The sequence below is a fragment of the Hibiscus syriacus genome, unplaced genomic scaffold (assembly GCF_006381635.1).
Source record: "Hibiscus syriacus cultivar Baekdansim isolate YM2019G1 unplaced genomic scaffold, ASM638163v2 tig00110676_pilon, whole genome shotgun sequence".
Classification (NCBI taxonomy): domain Eukaryota; kingdom Viridiplantae; phylum Streptophyta; class Magnoliopsida; order Malvales; family Malvaceae; genus Hibiscus; species Hibiscus syriacus.
Window position 1 is genome coordinate 387,922 of NW_024062820.1, and position 22,568 is coordinate 410,489.

At 33.2% G+C, this 22,568-nt stretch overlaps 2 protein-coding genes and 1 pseudogene across 3 annotated transcripts; 2 read left to right on the forward strand and 1 right to left on the reverse strand.

Moving 5' to 3' along the window:
- Positions 1-802: 802 nt before the first annotated feature.
- On the reverse strand, positions 803-2,348 carry LOC120137952 (annotated as a pseudogene).
- A 3,439-nt stretch (positions 2,349-5,787) lies between these two features.
- Positions 5,788-8,619, forward strand: LOC120137951 (cytochrome c oxidase subunit 5b-2, mitochondrial-like). 2 transcript variants are annotated; one of them, XM_039153588.1, is made up of 6 exons: positions 5,788-6,170; positions 6,432-6,517; positions 6,672-6,704; positions 7,759-7,825; positions 7,960-8,039; positions 8,375-8,619. In XM_039153588.1, the coding sequence occupies exons 1-6, from the start codon at positions 6,020-6,022 to the stop codon at positions 8,432-8,434; spliced, it is 477 nt and encodes a 158-aa protein (XP_039009519.1). In that variant the 5' UTR covers positions 5,788-6,019; the 3' UTR covers positions 8,435-8,619. The 2 variants fall into 2 exon arrangements, with proteins under 2 accessions (XP_039009519.1, XP_039009518.1); XM_039153587.1 differs by having other exon boundaries at positions 5,789-6,170; positions 6,672-6,725.
- Positions 8,620-18,311: 9,692 nt separating this feature from the next.
- Positions 18,312-21,295, forward strand: LOC120137668 (acyl-protein thioesterase 1 homolog 1-like). The gene is made up of 9 exons (XM_039153368.1): positions 18,312-18,516; positions 18,637-18,748; positions 19,580-19,616; positions 19,691-19,760; positions 19,896-20,000; positions 20,090-20,240; positions 20,369-20,451; positions 20,574-20,667; positions 20,759-21,295. Exons 1-9 carry the CDS (start codon positions 18,483-18,485, stop codon positions 20,841-20,843), a joined length of 771 nt encoding a protein of 256 aa, XP_039009299.1. The 5' UTR covers positions 18,312-18,482; the 3' UTR covers positions 20,844-21,295.
- Positions 21,296-22,568: the final 1,273 nt, after the last annotated feature.

The following is a 22,568-nucleotide window of genomic DNA, read 5'->3' on the forward strand; positions in this document are numbered from 1 at the left end:
GTGGGTGCATAAGCATTTTTTGTATTATTAACTGTTAATGTAAATTATTGCATCGCATTCGTGGGTGCATTTCATTCTCAAAATTAAAATATATTCTAGAGATACAAAATTGTTCCACTAATGGATATGTTCATTCTAGAGATACAAAAATATAACTAAAATTCTCAAGTACCTTTTTGGGGGGTGGGAGCAGGGGGGAAAGAAGAAGACACAATTTTCTTTCTGTAATTGCACCTGCAACGTATCAATTTACGTGCTAACTGTAGGGCAGCTTTTAAGATTATCTTGTTTTTCTGCAACAAGGAATGCAAAGACCTATACCAGCATTTCCATAGGTAAATCAAAATGTTGCAATATTTTCAGAAGTAACTCATACCAAAACCGGGGCTTAAGGCTTTCATTTGGAATAAACCATGGATGTTTTCCCCTGGTCAACTGTAAGGGATAACATACTCAATCCATCATGGCTTTAGAAGCAAAATACTGATGCCTCCAACATTGGCCATGAGATTTTCTGAGAAAGCATCAAGATATTTCTCAATATTAATTCCATATGCTGCTGAAATAAAGCAAGTATAAGAATTGTACATCCATCACGTTATGATGTAGAACGGCTCCACATACATAAAACTGGAAATCCATAAACCAGCCAGCATCACATCACAAATTCCAAAACCCCAGAGCTAGTGAACAACAAAAAGGTCATTTTCTTTTTGCGGGTAAAGAGCATGAACAAGGTCAAAGTAATTCTAGAGGATAGAGTTGTAAATATGTATGTGCTGGGAACGACTGGAACATACAATTCATGTTACTGTTTCTGGAACTTGAATTCCTATATGCTTAAAATCAATTTAGGAAATCGCAATTCACCTCTTTGTATTTAATGTAACTCGACAGTTCACAAGGGATGATAGAATTTACTGTGTTAAAATATCCGCCCAACAATATGCAACATTTGCAAAAGGTCAGCAGCAAAAACGAAAAGAAAAAGGGTAAAACAGATGCTTATATATGAGCCAAAATCTAAACTAACATTAAATTAAACAACAAAAGCCTTTTTCATGGAGATAAGAGAAGAAACTAATAAATCAATTACAAAATTGAAACTTTCAAGTATATTTACAATACCTACATCATTGGAGTAAAACTACCGCATTACCGGTAGCAATGTAATTCATTAAGCCTAGCAACAACTAACAGAAAACCTATTATCATCATGTCTCAACTTTCTTAGCTCCCTCAAATGTTCATCATTTGAAATATTAAGAGAACGACGTAGGTTAGTCACCTTTTCTTCTTTTTCCCAAGTCAAAGGCCCAGAAGCATGCAATGCCCCCAGAGCTTTCTGATAGGCATGCAGCTCCGACCTATGGAAATCTGTTCCCAACTCCACACTAGTGGAAACAGGACTTCCTTCTTCTCCACAGTTACTTCCGGAGTATGAGTCGGCAACACTACAATGATCCTCAAAGTTTACATGACTAGGAGACAGGTTAAGACCATTATTCCCTGAACCACTACAGCTACCAACAGAGGATGCACAACTCAAGGTATCACTGGTATCATCAATTCTATAAAAGGAAGAAGGCGTACATCTTTCACCCAGTATATTATTTGGGGAAAGAGACGCATCTACCTTTTCAGAAGATGGACAAGGAAGCCGCACTATTAGTCTCTGACCACCGATACTACCTTTTTCGATCACCTTCGTCTTTTTTCCACCAGCATCCGAGAAGCCAGGCGAAGATCTTTTCCTCTTCGATGATGGTCCAGAAGAACTCGACGAGACCTGTTATCGAAAGAATCAATAAAGTCCAGCAAAGAAAGTAAAGAAACGTATCAAAATTTATAGTTTAAAGAGAGGTTAAAGAGAATTACATTTCCAACAAGGAACCATTTGCCATCTTCACAAGATTGTCGTACACGCAAACGAGATTCATGTGCTCTGAGTACTCTATTCGATCCAATAAGCCTAACGGAAAAGTTGTTCCCCCCGAAATCTCTAACGATCACCGCCGGTTTCCAGCACAACTCGTCGAACACCTCCACGACGTCGCCAGGAACCCAATCATCGGTCCTGTTTACAGGGGGAGGACAAGGCCTGATCACTTTCCTGGATACTCTCTCCACCGGCGCTGCCTCGCCGGTGATCGGAAACCAACCGGACTTCACGCTCTAAGTGCGACCGTTGCCGGAGATAATCTCGGCACAGCGCCACGCGCCGGTTGGAACCTCGGTCCTGGTTAACACCTCGACTTTGCTACCTTTCCTGAATCTCATGATTGGTCAATATGATTTTCAGTAATGAAAATAGATTGCTGAATTGAATTTTTAGGAAGAAAACACAGAAGGAAATATTTGTTATTTATAGAATAAAAAGAGAGTCCTAATCTGTTCATTGCTTGGTAACGTTGGTTATGTATAGAACTATTTGTTATTTTATGTTTTAGTCCTTCATTTTATGCCAAAATTAGGATTTATCCCTATTTTAAATTTGTTGTTAATTTGATAAACTATATTTTTTTAATTCTAAATCTAAACTTATCTAGAAGGGAGGGAAAATTTAAAAAAAAAAGAAATAAAATAACTCCGAATGAGTCTAGAATTCACTATCTAAAAAATATAAAAGAATAAAAATTAATAGCTGCTTAATGAACCAATTAAATGTGCTTGCTCCTGATATAAAGAAATAAACTATTTTAATTTAATAGTTTCAGTATGTCAAAAGTTGACAAAATATTGTTAACTATTGTACCAGTTCAATGTTATTGGCAGTAATTATAGTATTATCAATTTAGATTTTGGGGTAAAGTATACGAATAGTCTCCCGATTATAAAGTATTGTTTTGTTGAATCTTCTTAATATTAAAAATTACAAAATGGTTCTCTAATTATAGGACGTTATTTTGTTAGTCCCTCAACTATTAAAAATTATGAAATGGCTACTTGACTTGTCATATGTTCTAAACTCGTAATTTTTCGTTAAAAAATTGACAGTCGTCTAAGATGGACTTTAGCATGATGACTGAGATACGATAGTCATTTGAGATTCAAAGATCAATTTTTATCATATCTCAGTCAACAAGTTAACATTAAGCTCAAATTGTCGTCAATTTTTAATAGAAAATAACAAATTTGGAATATATGGATAGTCGAGTGACCATTTTATAACTTTTTATAGTCAAAAGACTCAAGAAAGTAACACTTTATAATTAGATGATTATTTTGTAATTTTTAATAGTCGACACTTAAGAAAACAACACCTTATAATTGAGATATTATTTTATTACTTTTAATATTTCAGAACTTAATAAAACAACATCATATATATTTTACCCTTAAATTTATTATCGACATTAAAAAATAGGACGATGTATGCATATTAAAATTAAAAATATATATATTTAATAAATACCAGATACATATATATTTATCTCAAACTATATTTACATTATAATTTTAATTATTTTTATTATTAAATTAATACTTTAAATATTAAATTATATTTTATTTAACTACCCTTTAAAAAACCTTTAATTACATTCCATTCCATTTAATTTCAAACTATTATAATTTATATATATATATATATATATTATTTTATATTATTTCTTATTTGCACTGAAGAAAATAAGTTTACTATTATACTAAAACTAAAAATAAATTTACTATTATACTAAAACTAAGTAAAATGTTTGAATATATAAATTAGAATTAAATATTGAATTATACTTCATCTTCAACTATAACTACATTTCATTGTAATTTAAAACATTAATTTTATTATTATATTACAAATAAATATAAAATTTGAATAGATAAAATCTGATAAATATTAAATTACACTTTATATTCATTTTAATTGCAATTTTATTCAAATTAAAACTATTCAAATTTATAGATAAGATAATATTTTTGTTATTTTAAATGATCTCCTACCGAAACATAAGAAAAAATATTTTTAGTTATTACATTGAAAGGGATTTCAGAAGGTATTAAATAATCATGGAAATATTAAAGATGTATTCATTCTCTAAAACAGATCAAAGGAGGGTTGAAGATGCAGAAAGTGGGTAGAGAAGGAAACACTATGAAAATGAGAAGTGATGGGCTTAATGTTTCAACATGGAAATTGTGAGTCAGCAATAGCTATAATATTACTATAAATGAGACAAGATATTTTGTGAGTTATTTAAGTCGACAGTAGTTATAAATGGAACGAGATATACCGTGAGTTATTTAAGATTATTTTGGTTAAAGTTCGATAATACTCGACTTTAATGGATTCAACTCGAGCTTGAGCTCGACTAGAATTCTTAATAATACGAAACGAGTTATTTGATACTCGACTCGAAAAGCTCACGAACAATAGAAAAATATAATATATTAATATTTTATTTAAAAATAAATAAATTATTAATAATATTAACATTTATATATATATATTTTTAATGTAGTATAAAATTTTCATGTATTTAAGGTTTAGATTCAAATTTAAGTTTGAAACTTTAATCGATTTAAGTTTAAGATTTTTTTTTTTCATTTCGAGTTTTTACGAGCTTTAATTCATGGTTTTTGAATTTGAGTCGAACTTGAAAATTTTAAACTCGCAAGTTTTCAAACCGAGCCGAACTCCATTTTAAAGTTTTTGAATCAAGCTCAGTAATACTCGAACTCGACTTGACTTGTTTACAATTCTAGTAAGAAGTAATGAGTTATTGCCAAGATTCAATTGGTTAGCAAGTGAGAGAGAAGGAACACTTGGTCCTCACACAACAATGTGTTAATGAATAAGTTTAAACGAATGAGATTGTGTTTATGTTTATTTTTTTAAAGTATTTATATTTGAATTTGTATTCATTTGTTTATTTTTAAGGTGTTTAATTCGTATAGCGTTCATAAACATGTTTGTTTAATGTTGACGAACATGTTCATTTAGTGTTCGTCAAGAAATTTGCGAACACGTTTGTTTATATGATCAGAAAAATGATGAAATTATGTCATTAGTTCTTATGTTTCTTAGGTTTCACAATTTGAACTCTAAAATTCACCATGTGTTCAATTTAGTTCCTACTTTCGTTAATATTTAAAAGAGTCAACTAATGGGTGACCATTCAATTATTGTCATTTTCCATTTTGACCACCAATATTTTGATTTCGTCAATCAAACCACCCAAATATTTAAATAGTTTAATCAAGTCACATGCCATTAAAATTTAACGGAGAAGATGATGTGGCGATTAAATTTTTTGATATACTTACACATTTGATCCATGTTAATTTATTAAAATTAGGACCAAATCGATATAATATATAAGCAATAGATATGAAATGTGCAATGATACTAAAATTTTTAACAATCACATCATCTTCTCTGTTAAATTTTAACGGCATGTAGTTTGATTGAACCATTTAAATAATTAGGTGGTCTAATTGACAAAATCAAAATATCGATGATCAAAATAAAAGGGAGACAATAGTTAACTAACCACCCGGGTAAGTTACCCTATTTAAAATGTAAGAAAATGTTAAAAAAGGGAAAGGATAACCAGATAAATAAAGATTATAAACGAGAATATTTGAAATATAAATGGACCGAATAGGCCTCTATTCGTACTTATTTATTTATTAAAAATATAAAAGAAATTTATTTTTATTTATTTATTTATTTAATTTAATAAACAAAAATAAATTAACATTTATAAAAATTTACCAACAGCTGCAATTGCCGAGATTAAAACTTGTAGGGGCAACACTTGACCGGAGCCTGAGAATTAAAACGCGAACCGCACCGGAAACCCGAAAATCTCCCCCAAACCGCACACGTGTAACGAAATCAGCACGCGCCCAGTAACCCAAATAAACCAATAGCAGACCCCATCCATCATCATCTGCAGCCTCCTCCCCTTTCCTTTGACACCCCATTAACAAATAAACAAATTTGCAGTAGCTTTTCTTGACCTGGGCGAGACCTGAGATCACCAAAGCAACCGAGCAAAATCCCTTTGAGTTCCGAAATATGTGGAGAAGGCTACTCACTTCACAGTTCAAATCTCTATCCGCACTTCCATGCCGAGCCGTTTCTAAAACGGCGCCTCTTCCATTCAAATCTCACATTTCTCCTTCCTCTTCTGCTTCTCTCCTCATTCGACGTTTCTCCGCCGAGTCAGGTAACCTTGGTTTCATCAGATCCTCGTCCGCAATTCATTTTTTTTAATATATTTCAAGCTTTGCTTCCTTTTGATAGTCGTTTAAATAGTTATTTGCTGTCCGTATGAATATTTTAGATCATTTATTATTGTGCTTCGAAATTAGAAGAAGAGGTTATGCTAGGTTTAGTTTATACCGGAAAACACTGCTGTTTGAGTGTTTGTTGATTTTCCCGATTTTGTTTTTGCTGTTTTTTATTTCGATTGGTTTGGATTGTGTAGCGGATACTTCTGTGAAGAAAAGAGTTGAGGATGTAATGCCTATTGCTACTGGTCACGAGCGCGAGGAGCTTGAGTCCGAGCTCCAGGTTACTTTTCCTTTTCCGTTCTCTCTCTCTGTTATACTTTCTTCTGGATTCTGGTGTTACTTTGCTACGATTCAAGATTCGATTTGTCTGTGTTGTTTTAAACACTATGTTGCTTTCTCATTCTGGTTTTTCTTTTTTGTGTCATCTTGTTTAGGGAAAGAAAATCCTTGAAGATGTGAACAATCCTGTAGGTTCCTTTGGCACAAAGGTTAGTTGCGAATATTTCTCACAGTCTATTACAATTGAGGAACACTGATTGATTTGATCATGTCTGTATCATCTTATATGGAACCGATGGCTTACGGTGTTGAAATACTGATGATCATTCCCTCTTTTTTGCTATGAATTACTACTACATTTTTCTTGCATTTGCATTTATTCCTTTGTTTGGTTTCTGATGGCTTCAAGTACTTGGAATCTGTGCCCTTATATTTAAATGGGTTTATTGTTTACCTGTCGTTGATTTATACTGAAACTACTTTTTTATCCTTGGATATTTGATTAGATGTTTCACACTTTCATGGTGTGAGTGCATGTTTGCAAAAATGATGTTACCAGTTGCATTATTTTGGTACTTTTGGCAACATACTTTGTCAATGTTATTAAATAATTTCCAATGGTTCATTCCAGTATCTGTTGATTGTTTGCTAGAGTGTTATCTTTTGGTTTTTAATTCAATCTTGGGCTTAATGACTTTTGGTGTAACTTGTATGATTCCTTTAACCTAGTTTTTCTCAAGTAAGTTTCTATTTGATCCTTTCTCTTCTGGGCCTCTGGTCATGGGTGGAGTAGGCCTGAGTGGTAGGGACTCTTGAACTGTGAACCTTGACCCTCCATGGGGCATGGTGTGTAAAAATCCATATGCCAATCCCGGGTCTCTATTCTCTAATATTTTCTTTTCAGCAACATTAAAATGGCACGGTTTAATTTGCTTTCTAGATAGTCGTATCACTTCTTGGGAAACTAGAATATTCTCGACATCGTAGAAAGTGCAGGAGGAAAAATTGATTTTAATTCTGTTTTTTTCTTCATATTGATGTACTGCAGTATTTTGTCCATTTATGTCGGATCATGGCTAAGAAATAATCTTCTATGTAATTTATCATTTTTAGTTTGAAACGTTATTTACAGTTATTCTTTTTATTCTGCTAGAAACCAGGAATTTTGACCATTTACTGAAATCATAAGAGTGATGTCATGACTTGGTTTTTGATGGTAGAAGTTATTTTATCTGCCTGTAGGATGCTCCTGCTGTTGTCAAGTCCTATTATGACAAGAGAATAGTTGGCTGCCCAGGAGGTGAAGGCGGTATGTTCGCTTCATCAATTCTCTGTTTCTGCACTTCTAGGTTCTTGTATGCTTCTCTCAGATTTGTACGGAATCGAGTCATTCTTCTTAACAGTACTTGTGTTCATTTGATTTTCTTTGTTAAAAAATGCCAGAGGAGGAGCATGATGTGGTCTGGTTCTGGCTGGAGAAAGGCAAGCCACACGAGTGCCCAGTTTGCTCGCAGTATTTTGTGGTAAGCGGATATCATGAACCAGAGAACATTCACTCCTTATGTCATAATCTTGTGCTGATGTATTTGAGTTGCATGTAAATGTCAATGCACTTGCATTCATTCGATCTGAATCCCATTTAGGTATTTCTGTCAGCCCATAGATGGATTTAGCCAAAACCTTGAAGATTTGAATTAAATTTCTAATGATTTGGAGCATTGCGAAACTCGTAAATAGTTTTAGTATATTCTCAAGCAACCCTCGTTAGCTCCAGCCTTGTTTAACCAATCGAGAAACAGCTCTCGTTTGTTTCCAGCATTGTAGGACATCTCTAATAATTCACATTTTTGTTTTGCAGCTGGAAGTTGTGGGACCTGGAGGACCTCCAGACGGACACGGCGACGATGATCATCACTAACTCCAGCTTTCAGGTTTTTCCTGTTGGAATAAAATTGCAGAAGATGATGGATTGATGTTTCATATACAGTGCACCTTCTTTGGGCAAAGTGGTACTTTAAGACTGATACACAAGCATGAGATCTACTTAGTTAACTTGAAATGCATCGGCGAATAAATAAATAGATCTATGTCCATCATTTTCCATTCGAACAGTGAACTTCCATTGTCAAGTTTTGAAGGATAATGTCATCGTATTTGTATTGTTTCAAGCATTTGGATTCTATGTTACTACTACAATTCCTTTTCACTGTTGCTTCCCTTTGTAGGTTTCTGGAAAAAAATTAATTTTTTAATAATTTTTATGCTCAATTTCTCTGCCTTAGCAATAGCTTTATGCATATTTGCCAAGATATATTTATTTATTTATTTATTTGAGGATTTTAAAAACTTTTCTTATTTTATACCCAATCTATTTTCTGATTTTTGTTTAGATTACTCAGTCATTTTCTTTTCAAAATTATATTTAACGTTATATTATGTTTTTCTTTTCTTTTCAAAATCATATTTAACGTTATATTCTGTTTTTCTTTTCTTTTCAAAATCACATCTAACTTGTATTTTTTTTCCTATTTTAGCATTCCATCATTTTAATAAGATTATTGATTTAATAAAAATGATGATATTACATAATCCGATAATGGTTTTAATTTTAAAATTTATATATTCTATCAAGTTATCATAATAATTTAATAATTTTTTAATATTTATATTAAATTATTCTCAAAATTAATAAAAAGTATTAAATAATTAATAAAATATTATATTATTTTAAATTAAAATGAGATCAAATTACAGAATTTTAAAATAATAGTATTATAAAACTACGAGATGTGTAAAAAGAGATGGAACATATTTCACTCGTTTCCCCTTCCATTGAGTCATTGACAAGGAATATGCCACAATCTCATTGAACGTGCCGAGACAGATATTTAACAAACCTCCGTATACCTTCACGTCTTTCTCTTTCCACATGGCAGTTTGGCTGTATCCATGAAAAACAACACATTAAAATCAAGGGTAAATTATATAAATGGTCTCCCGACTATGGCCTACTATTTTATTAAGACATCCGACTATTAAAAGTTATAAAATGATCATTCAACTATAAAATATTACTTTATTGAGTCCCTCGACTATTAAAAGTTACAAAATGGTCACACGTCTATTTATTATTCCCAAAAATCATCCTTTTCCGATAAAATTTTACGGTATTCTGAGCTGAATGGTAATCTACAGGCTGTGATATGATAAAATATGATCATAAAATCTCAAAAAATTATCATATTGCAGTCATCATGTTAGCTTCCAACTCAGACGACCGTCAATTTTTTAACGAAAAAGGACGATAATGAATAATCGAATGGCTATTTTTTAACTTTTAATAGTTAAGAGACTCAACAAAACAACACTACTTTTAATAGTCGAGAGACTTAATAAAGCAATATCTTATAGTCGGGGACCATTTGTATACTTTACCCTAAAATCAATTGTAAAAGGTTTTTATTTTAGTCACTTAAATTTAAAAAATTACAAAATAACCACTGAAGTTTCGACAACTTAAACTTATATATACATATTTTCTGAGTTTGGCTTTATCGTCCATCAAATTTGAAGAAAGTTTTTTTAACAATATCTTAGATCAGATGTGAAATATATCCAATAAAATAGTGAGATTATTAGGGGTTATGGTGTGCGGCGCCTAAAATAAGGCTAATTAACGATGTGACAGGTAGAAAGGGTTACAAGTTAAAAGTGCAAACTACAATATTTTAACTCAGAATCATAATAATTATGAGTCAAAGTAATAGAACAAGTTTTAAATAACGTGATAGATTTAATTAATTTAAATTCTAGAAGCATGAATATTATGATTTTAAAAAATATAAAAGTGATTGCGCCTAAAGTATTATGAAAGTTTTAGCCGATGGAGCCTTAAAGTTCCCCACAACAATCAAATAGGTTAAGAGCATAAAGTATTACGATTAGGTATATAGATATGGTTGTGCCCTAGAATATCACGGTTCTAAAGGAAATAGATTACGACTAGTAATGTCAACTTGTGTATTAATAGAATAGATTGCGCCCAGAATGTCATGACCCCAAAGAAAACATGTTGCAATATGGAATATTATCATTTTAAAAAATAAAAGTGATTGCGCTTAAAGTATTATGAAAGTTTTAGCCGATGAAGCCTTGGCATTCCCCACGACAATCAAATAGGTTAAGAACACAAACTTTTACGATTTGGTATATAGATACGGTTGTGCCCCAAAATATCACAACTCTAAAGAAAGTAGGTTGTGACTTGTAATGTCAACTTATGTATTAATAGAATAGATTGCGCCCAGAATGTAATGGCCCCCCAAAGAAAGCATGTTGCAATATGGAATATTATCATTTTAAAAAATAAAAGCGATTGCACCTAAAGTATTATGAAAGTTTTAGCTGATGGAGCTTTGGCATTCCCCACGATAATCAAATAGGTTAAGAGCACAAACTTTTACGATTTGTATATAGATACAGTTGCGCCCCATAATATCATGGTTCTAAAGGAAATAGGTTACGACTTGTAATGTTAACTTGTGTATTAATAGAATAGATTGTGCCCAGAATGTTATGGCCCCCAAAGAAAGCATGTTGTAATCTAGAATATTATCATTTTAAAAAGTAAAAACGATTGCACCTAAAGTATTATGAAAGTTTTAGCCGATGGAGAATTGGTGTTCCCCACGACAATCAAATAGGTTAAGAGCACAAACTTTTACAATTTGGTATATAGATAAGGTGTCACCCCAGAATATCACGGTTCAAAAGGAAATAAGTTACGACTTGTAATGTCAACTTCTGTATTAATAGAATAGATTGCGCCCAGAATGTCATGGCCCCCAAAGAATGCATGTTGCAATCTGGAATATTATCATTTAAAAAAATAGAAGTGACTGCGTCTAAAGTATTATGAAAGTTTTAGCTGATGGAGTCTTGGCGTTCCCCACGAAAATAAAATAGGTTAAGAGCACAAACTTTTACGATTTGGTATATAGATACGGTGTCACGGCTTTAACAGAAATAGGTTGCGACTTCTAATGTCTACTTGTGTATTAATAGAATAGATTGCGTCCAGAATGTCATGGTCCCCAAAGAAAGCATGTTGCAATCTGGAATATTATCATTTTAAAAAATAAAAACGATTGCAGCAAAAGTATTATGAAAGTTTTAGCTGATGGAGCCTTGGCGTTCCCCACAACAATCAAATAGGTTAAGAGCATAAACTTTTAAGATTTGGTATATATATATGGTTGCACCCCCAAATATCACGGTTCTAAAGGAAATATATTACGACTTGTAATGTCAACTTGTGTATTAACATAAAATAGATTTTGGGAATAACGAAAAGCAGAAGCAGTTCGAATGTTAGAATATCGATACTTTGAATATTATTATCGATAAGTTAAAATAATGAAGAAGTGAAAGATTACAACTGTCTTGAAAATATTGATATGTATTGTGCAATATTTGATACTTTTTATCTTTTAAGGAAAAAGCTTAAAATGTTACGACTACACTGAGAAACACGGTTGCATGGAGAGAGTGTGAAAAGAATCGATCGTAATATGAAATAACGATACTTTATTTTATAATTTCGATACCTTTTTGTGTAAAACCGTTTAAGATAAGTTGGGATTCGAAAATATCAGAACTTTGATATGTTAATGTCGATATTTATCTATTTAAATCTTGTCAATTGATACAAAAAGTTCTTTATCTCAGTAATTTCTTCCCTTAGTTCCCTAAACCCATCGAGACATTTTCCCCAATTTCACCAATAGCAGTAATCACCTCATTCATTTCATTTCTCATCTTGTCAACTTCTTCTGACATGCCATCGAAACTGACTTTATTCTTCTTACCTAACTCCTTCCCATCGAATTTCTGGCTATCCATCACTTCCTCCATTCTCATTTGTCTATCACAAACCTCTAAAATAATTCATTTTATTTGTAGTAACTCAGACATTACCACGTCATGTTTGTCTTTCCTAATCTCATTCAAGGAAGTCCCCTTACAACCATCTTTCTCTCCAATATTCTCTTCCTCCACCGGAGCACTCTACAAAATTAGAGTACAATGTTAAACAAGGTTATTCAATGATTCATAACAAAACCTCATTGTTATTATTTCTCTTTCCTTGTCTTTCTTTTCGATTTTAGCTTGTTCATAACTCGCACCACCTCATCCTTGCCCTATGCAAAGTTGCATTGAATCTCATTTTTTTGGTAGGTCAGGACACTTGTAGAATTCGACCAAAAATCAAATAATAAAATCTGAATTCCAAAGGAAATTAATCAATTTACCTCCACAACTCCATTCACTTAAATAAATATTTTAACAAAAAAAATCAATATTGCCTCTAATATTGCAAGGCAACCTTGCAAGTATTTGTGTATTTCGGGCTTTTGAAAAATCACTATTGCCTCTATCAATTTGTTTGCAACGAATTTCACCCAATTTAATTTTCCTTTCATCCCTTCGTCACACAGAAGCTTCAGATAGTCCGTTCTTAGGGATGTATCACCCGTTGGGGCAAGAAATATTCCAAGAACGTACAATAAAACTCTAGCCTTCAGATTATTACCAACAAATTTTCTGCTTTTAATCTTAGCCTCAAGCTTAACTAATGTAACATTTGGCTTTATATTAACTGCTTTGTTCTTTCCACTCCTCCCTCTAAAAAACTTCTTCAATACATGTCCCTTCATTTTTTAACCCCAACACGACTACAACTTGTGCAACCCCCATAGGAGAATGATAGCCACCAAAATGAAGCATACGATTTTTAGTATCAAATTTCTCAAACAACTCCCGACACAACTCCCTATGGATTTGTTGTCCCTTTACCTCAATCAAACTCTCAAAACCTAATTCTTTCACAACATCGAGGTTTCCCCTTCCTTTCAAGTCCTCCATCAAAGCATGAAATCTTGTAAACACTTCCTACATTTATTTAAAAACTAAAAATTGTGTTATGTTATGTTATACAAAACATTTAAAAATTTACTTTTTTCCTTGAAAATATTCAGAATACCTTTTTCTCATGTCCACTCACCCATGCGTTATAAACTTTTGTTTGTTTCTCCTTCATTTTTACATAAGGTTTTTTCTCCTTTTCTCTCATCAATTTCTATTTTGTCATCGCTTCCTTTCTCACCTGCGATCAACGTTGCTTTATCAATAATGTTAATAACAATCCATCTCTATAACATTCTCAATTCAATTCACTTACAAACAGAACCAATCTTCTTATCATTTTTTGAAACTCCCTCCAAACGTCTACATTCCTTCAAACTATAAACATTTCAATTTCTCATCAATATAATTATCTATTATACTTTTAATCAATAATAACCTTTCAAACAAGTTGCAGACAAATACATGGTCACTTACTAAAAATGTATATATGCGCACATTGGTTTCTTCGGCCTTCCTTATGTCTCAGTCGTATCCTGGTCTTGAAAAACATCTTCTCCCTCTTCTCGAAGCATGATTTCCATGTCAAAAATTCCCATTTCATTCATTTCATCGACTGATTCCATCTTCTTCTTTATCTTCTTCCTTTACATTCAATTATTACAATACAAAACAGATTTCAACAGCAATTTTTGTTATAAACTGTTATGTAAATATAACATTAAATGCTTCTCATAACCGTTTATATCAATAACGGTTCAGTACAGTCACTTATCATGTACAACCTATAAAATTATCTACAACTCAATTTTCCCCTATAACATATAATATCACATTTCGCCTGGTTTACTAACAACAATCAATTCCCATTCCTTCAACCTATAACAATAATCGGTCCTCAGTTTCGATACTAACCGATAACATAACTTACCCGATTAAGCCATTCTTTTGTTTCGATACTAACCGGTAATATAACTTACCCGATTAAGCCATTCTTTTGTTTCCTAGACTACATGGAACTTAATATATTACACTTAATTTAATATTTCCGACAATGCTTAGCCTATTTCATTAAGTTCCTTTAAATATTTTTGGTTACGCCATTTTTTAGCCTTTTATTACACTGTCGTTCCTTAGAATTATCTGAAAATATTAGGGGTCCGGACCTCATAAATCATAGGTAGGCTCACCATCTGTCAGTGAGAAAAGGGAAAACCGGAAAAGAGAAGAGAACATTTTTCCAAACCATTAACAAGGAATATACACAATCTTTGATGAAGGTGCCAAAATCTCCATATTCTCTCTTTCTAAGGGGTTCTTCCACACGGCAACTTACCTTCTTTTTAAGGGCTTGTTTCCACACGGCAATTTGCCTCCCTGCATGGTTTCCATAAATAGATAAAGGGAAATCTACACCGGTAGTCACTAAACTTTTAAGATACTTTCACTTTGGACATTGAACTTCTAGAACTTATATTATAATCACTATACTTTTAATTCACTTTTGTTATGACCACTATTGTTAAGAATTACTGATCCGACATATTGAAGTCTTCTTCTCTGAAAAATCCTAGGGTTCTAAATTTACAGCCTTGACCAAGGCCAAATTTTTGATGATCGGAGTAGTTTTCGATCAATCCCAATGGTGGAAAGGATCCGTTTGATCAAAAGATTAGCATCATCTAATTCAAAGGTGATATGACGACCACGAGATTGATCGACAACCACTCCGTTCATCGAAAACTCAATATTTTTAGTGACTTTAAATTTAGAAAATTAGGATTTTATTCGGGGGAATATACCTTAACATGTCTTGTGAGTATTTTCAAATGATAGTGATCCTAATGAAAACGAATTAAAAGCTTAATGACTGAAGTGCAAGTTTTAAATGTTTAATGAGCAAAGTGAAAGCATCTTGAAAACTTGGTAGTTACCAGTGTAGGTTACCCATAAGTAAATAAGTACAAAAGATGTATTCTATTAGTGTCTAGGAGCCTAGGATAAAAGCTACATGGAATAGCAGCCTCTCGAATCTCCAAGTTAATAAAAATAAAGTTAATTATAGAATAAATTCTTAATCTATTTCAATTATAATTTGTAATTTAATTTTGAAGATTTTCTTTATTTGGTATTAAAGACATATATTAAAGGGTTTATTTTTAACAATAATCTATGGTTACCTGTTAAAATAATAATCTTTTAAATACATGATTTTTTAAATGAAATAATAAAATTATCATTAGTTGATCAATATACAATTATTTACATCTATAATTTTTTTTAAATATTGTGGGCGAAAAAAATTAGGAAAATGCGGATGGTGAAAAATTATTTAGAATTTAGAAATCTATGACATTTGTTATAGTAATTTGAAACTTGTTACGAGAACATGATAAATTTTATAAAATTATATATTTTTTTTAGAACATGTCACATGGGCATGATAAATTTTCAAACATATCCAAGAGGAATAATCAAATTAGACTGCCTAGCTTGATTGTCTCTTCCATCACTAATCTTTAACCTACATTCACTAAATAAATTATTTCCAATTGCAAAATAATGTGCATTGCAAAGACAGGAAACCCTATACATTCTATGTGTTTCCCCTCTCTCTCTGGTTCATGCATGAGATGAGAGACCCACCTTTTTATCAGTAGATAATATTATGCTAATGCTTACACTTTATTCACAATGTATAAGTTTAATTTACGTTATTATGTGTTTTACGTACATAGATGAATCGAGAAGACTGGGATACGGTGAAAAATTTAAATTCTTATATAATTTAGATATTTTCTGTTGATTATCTAATTTCACACCACTTGAGATTTTGTAATTTCGTATTCTTTAGATTTTTATTGTATTTTCTTAACTTCGTATCCCTCGCGTAGCGTATAATATTACTTTTTTTCTTATTTTATTGTTCCACTAGGCATTGAATCAATGCTACTCTCCACCCTATGTGAGATCCATTCAAATGGCCAAGTATTTTCCATCAAGGTAACAAGACAAGCATCATCACCACTTGATTTATATATTTTTCTTGTATATCAATTAATTATAAAATGGACCTCCATCTTTATCCCACGCTCACTCATTAGTTTATTTTTCACTCATAGTCGTTACTTCACCAAAACCACCATTCCTTTTCTCCAGGAGAATCTTTTAATATTTCATTTTCACTGCAATTGTGGGAGCCAGCTTTGCAGATGAGATTTTTGAAGTAATTTATTGGAGAGTTCATATTTTTTTTAATTTAAAGAGTGATTAAATGTTTTTTAATAGTATGAGGTGATTACAAAATAGTATATGTTCATAATCTCTTTTTACTATAGACAACGCATACACTCCCTGCTGATGTAGAAGCAGCTGCTCAAACCCGCACTCTAAAGAAAATAATAGTTTTTTTTTACTACTGATGCAACTAAAAGAGTTTGAATGATTACTGAATTAAGCCTGAGGGTTTAATGTATATTCATTGATACAAATTAGACTAAACTCAGGGTGGTGGTAACAACAGATGTTGTTTTCCAGTTATGATAAGCCAAGAGTCAAATAAGTATATATATATATAATTATCATACCAATATCTTAATATATACTTATTGGTTGATTCTTGCCACAAATGAGTGTATGGTAGGGTAAAGGAGGAGTTGACAATGAAAAAGTTTGCCCAATGTTTTCTCCCAGAAGGGATGGAAAATAAAATAAAAATAATTCAAAAAGTTGATTTAAAAAGTAATTAGATGCCTCCATTCGCCACATTAATCAACCATGGCTTGCCATGTCAGCAGTAGTCAACCAGTTAAATATAGGGTTTTTAGAAAGGTATATTTTAATAGTACATTATAATTGTAAAGTAGTATATGTTTAGAAATTTTTCTACTCTGTTGATATTACACGTGTTTGAGTTCGAATCCTCTAGGAAGAATAAGATTCCTTTTTACCTTAAGACCATTCAATGAGTTGTCGGAAAAAGCATTTTTAATAACCAACAAAATTCTTTATGATTGTAAAATACACATGAACGGACATGAAATATAGAGTTAATAAATAAGAGAATTTTTGGTTATAGAGCACTACAGCTAGAAGCCAGTAGGCTAAAGATGAATGACATCTTGAATATGATAAGATTAAGCTGACGAGTGCATATACATATGACAGACAAGGACTGTATATAAAATTTCGTCAAAAAAACATAAATTTTCTTTGGATGCTGCATATGAACAGCTGCATTATTTCATACGTTAAAAGTGATGAAATAATATTTGTTCACAAACACTGAACTTATTGAACATGAAACTAGTGAAAATGGTGGTCAACTGTAACTCAGCAAATCAATGGCAGCAGTGCTAATTCAGGGAAAACTTTATAAAAAAGAGTTAGTTTATACTTAAATCTCATTTGTAATTGCATGTATATATGTTTATCACAATTCTGAAAAAATGACCTTGAGAAGTTGAAGTTCACAGATGAAAGGGAAATCAAAATGAAACTCAACTAGTGTCACTCTGTATATCTCCACTACACCAGAAAAAAAGGGATTTTAAGGATGCATGGAAGTTCGAAACTTGTAAGCTTTCTGCTTAATGGGTATCGATCAAATCACAAAAAGATTTGATAAACAAATGATTGGAGAAAAGATGTAATCTTTTTTCAAATTTAGGTTATTCTTTTCTTGTTTACAGTAGTATTCTCTTGAGTTGTTTGCTTTATTTTTTGGCCACTGCCTACAAGCATAGATTCTCCTCTGTGTTTGCAAATCTCTATTAAGGGATGGATGATGGTGCTCTGCCCTGGTGCTCGGATTCTCTCTGTGATATTCAAAAGATTTCTTGCTTTTGTCATTTTCAAGGATGCCATTTTCTTTGAGGTTTCTAGTCAATTTTTAGGGTCTATGTCTGTTTTATTCCATTTCCACACTGCACATTTGGTTATAAATAGTCATTTTCTCTTATGTGTTTTCTTCATCGTATCACATCTTCTCAGATTTTGCTATAAGGTGGATTGTTTAGTGTAGTTTCTCAAGAAAACACAAAATGAGCAACTATTCACATAATACCATGGGCTCAGGTTTGTTCCTCTCTTTATTGTTTTACCCTCTTTCTCATTTCGAATCATTGCACTTCATCAATTGATGTAAGATATAGATATTGCTGATGATAGTTGAGCTCCATTGATGCTGATCTTTAGGTAGTAGAACTGCAAGGACATTTGAATTCGGAAGGACACATGTGGTTCGACCGAAAGGGAAACACCAGGCTACCATAGTATGGCTTCATGGGCTCGGCGACAATGGCTCAACGTATTGCTCCCTTTTCCTTTTATTTTTCTGTTGCTATAGACCCTTTTGATCATCAAATTCAAACCCTTTGTTCGGATTCACAAACTCTTGCATCGATCACTTCATTACTAACAAACAAGCTGTTTAAGTAACATGATAATTTTGAGTTAAGCATTTGTTCAAGTTTCTCGTATCCTTAACATGCCTAGAACTTTAGATACAGTGTATTTTAAGTACAAACTCTGTATCAATAGAATGGAGTTGGTGAATCACTAAATAAGAAAATGAAAGCTGTTTGAGAATTTCAACATCTTTGCATGTTTAATGGTAGGAGGACCATGTCAAGCTGTTATTTCCATTGTTAATTTTTTTGTCCTCAATGTATTATTCTTCCTTTTCTGTCTCATCTGATGTTAAGCTTAATTTGGGAAGCCTCAAATGTTTTAAAAGAGCATATTCCATGTTCATAGACAAGGGGACACAAAACTAAACTTTCTTCTCATGCCAAATTAACAAAACATTACCTTTAGGTAAAGCATATTCATTCTTTATTTTAATCCCAAAGAGGTAAAGTATAAGTTTTGGATTCAAAGTAAAACTGATTTTACTATTTTCCTTTTTTCCTGATCACCTTGCATGGACAAGCGTGACGAAGTTGCAGGTTTTGGCTTTGGGATTCTTGGCTGAACTCATTTGATTCCTATAATCACCTTCATCTTTAAGAATAAAAAATTATACGACTTCAAATGAAATTACAGAAAGCTGAAATTCTCATCTTTATGTAGGAAAATATACAGTTAATTATAAAGAAGCACCACTTCTAGTCCTTATATTATTTCTGTTATGTTGCAGCTGGTCCCAACTCTTGGAAAGTCTTCCTCTTCCAAATGTAAGTGTGCTTATATTGGTTCTGTATACAAATTGCTTTGTCCTCCAATACTTAAAATGATTCTCATATGTCAGATAAAATGGATTTGCCCGACTGCTCCGACTCGTCCCGTGGCTTTACTAGGGGGATTTCCTTGCACTGCATGTAAGAGAAAAATGGTTCTATCATCTGGTTTATGACATAAACAGTATGTTATTTATGTGTGTGTGTATGTATATCCTGTAAGTAAAGTGATGCAATGGCATTTGACACTGATGTAATCAAAATTTGTTGCACCAGGGTTCGATGTCGGTGAGTTGTCAGCAGATGGTCCAGATGATTGGGAGGGTTTAGATGCCTCAGCAGCTCATATTGCAAACTTGTTGTCAACAGAGCCATCTGATGGTATTTTGAAGAGCTTTATCATCTACAAATGAATAGTCTGTCTCCATGAGTTCAAATGAAAAACTGTCTTATCGGTTTCGTTTTGGCAGTTAAGGTCGGAATCGGAAGCTTTAGTATGGGTGCTGCAATGGCCCTTTACTCTGCAACTGCTTTTGTTGTGGGAAGGTATGGAAATGGAAATCCGTACAACATCAACCTAAGGGCAATTGTTGGACTAAGTGGATGGCTTCCAGGTTCAAGGTATGGCATCTACGTTGTTCCCAGTTAATTTTGGAAAAATAGAATAGTTGAGCACCTTTAATGAAGCCTTAAGCTTTGGAAGAAAAAAAATATTCGAGTACTTGCTCATCAAAGATGTTACCTTGCAGGTACTTAAGGAACAAAATAGAAGGATCACATGAAGCAGCAAGGCGCGCTGCGACATTGCCGGTCATGCTTGGCCATGGAACTTGTATCAATCTCTGTCTCTTTTAAGCAAATAGTGCAACTTATCCATTGAATATACCCTATCTTTTGCATGGATCCATGAAGCTCGAAAGGTTGATATTTGATAATCAAGGGAAATATCTGCAGGTGATGATGTTGTCCCCTACAAATATGGAGAAATATCTGCCCATTCCTTGAGTGCGGCCGGATTCCGGAACCTCACTTTTAAAAATTATGAAGGGTAACTATTTAGGCTCTTATAATAACAGTAATAAACTCATTGCTAATTCTCAAAACCAGACAACATTTTAAGTTTTGATCTGATTGTGCAGGATTGGTCATTACACTGTCCCTAAAGAGATGAATGATGTCTGCAATTGGCTGACAGCAAGGCTGGGGCTCGATGGGTTGCACTAAATATAGCAAAGACTCGGTTTTTACGTCGAACTAGCCGAGTAAGGAAGCACGTTGAAGCGATAATAGTGAAAAGAGAGAAAACTGCATATGTACAAGTAGGTAGTAAACAAAATGGTTTGTTAGGGTATATGGTATAGTTGAGTAGTCTTCTTAAATCCCCTTTAGGCATTTTTACCCATCCTTAAAATAAAGTTTCGGGTGCCTTTCTCGGCACTGATGTAGGGTGTAGATCGTAATAGCCTAGCCTGCTGTACTTTCAGAGCATTTTGGTATTAGTTAATAAAACATACTGATATTTGAAACCAGTGGCATTTGGCTTCTGTCTTCATTTGTTTTCTTTTCTAGCATATCAGCATCCTGTACTCATGGAAGCTCTGTCTAGCAGTTATAGAATTCGGTTCCGGTGTTGTTGATGTCGAGTAATTTATTACAGTGAAGGCTTCTTGATGTCTTAAGGACCAATGTGACAATAGGAAATAAGTTGCAGGACAGAACATACGATGAACATCTGCCTGATTTACACATAGAAAATTAATGTCTCTGGTGCATAAGGGTGTAAATGAATAGAGCATTCGATGAACGGTTGTTTCAGTGTTCTAATTGCTATATAAAAGCTGTGCTTAGCTAAAATTTAAGTAGCTTCTTGTTAGCTCTCTGCGTGAAGCGTCAATCTAAAGAACAGAATAATGACTTGATCCTACCATGTGCATTCCATTCACAGGTCTTATAATTGAGAAATTTACATCAACTTAACAACATCAGGTATAATTCCACCGGTTGTAGCTTAGATGTTCACTGCTTTGGTTGGGACTGGAGAATTCACCCGAAAAGCATATCGGAAAGAGCTCAGGAATATTTCTCCATCTCAATACACAAAGATTCTGATATGATTTAAGCTTACTATGTGTCATCAACCAATAGGGGTTCATGAAAACTATTTCATTGCTTTAATGCAATCTTCAACAGAAAATATTTAGTTCTTAAAGCTCCATGATACATCGAACTATCAAGTTGATAAGAAGGGTAATAGAGTTGATATAATGGAAGTGATGATAGTCATATTTTTGGTGATGATGGTCTTGAAGATGACCAGCCACCTTCTCCTGGAACACTGGAGAGGGATGGCATAGGTGGGAAAAGGGGTGTGACGAAAATGGACTTGCTGAAGGTAAGAGGTATTTGAGCGGTGGCAAATGGAAATTGGTGAGGAAAAATTGCTTTATGCAGACTCCGGCAAAAGTGACCGCTTATGATCATCATACGGCACTAAAATCTTCTTGTGGTAGGATTCACGGATGGGGTTTCCGGATTATATCAAATGCCGGATGTCGTGTGCAACTGCGCCTTCATTTGGTGTCAGTATCCAAGGAGAAGATAACAACAGCTGTGTTCAATGACCTTGGAAACTGATTGACATTTGGTTGTGCAATGGGATGTATTTGAAGGGAAAGGTGCAGTCGAAACATTTCCTCGTACACATGATGTTCTTACGGTTACAGTCCAAATGGAAAGCAATTGGCTTGAAGCACATTATACGAACATATTCAATTTTTGGGTTGGGACCCTATTAATGGCTTGTTAATGTGCACCATCGAGGGTCATCGGGATATAACTGGCAGAGGTCTCATGACGGACTGAAGATTGGCGGCTAACTCATGGAATAGGTTCACTTAGGCAGTTTCAAATAACTCGTAACTTCTCTTTGGATGGAATTCTCGACTCCTC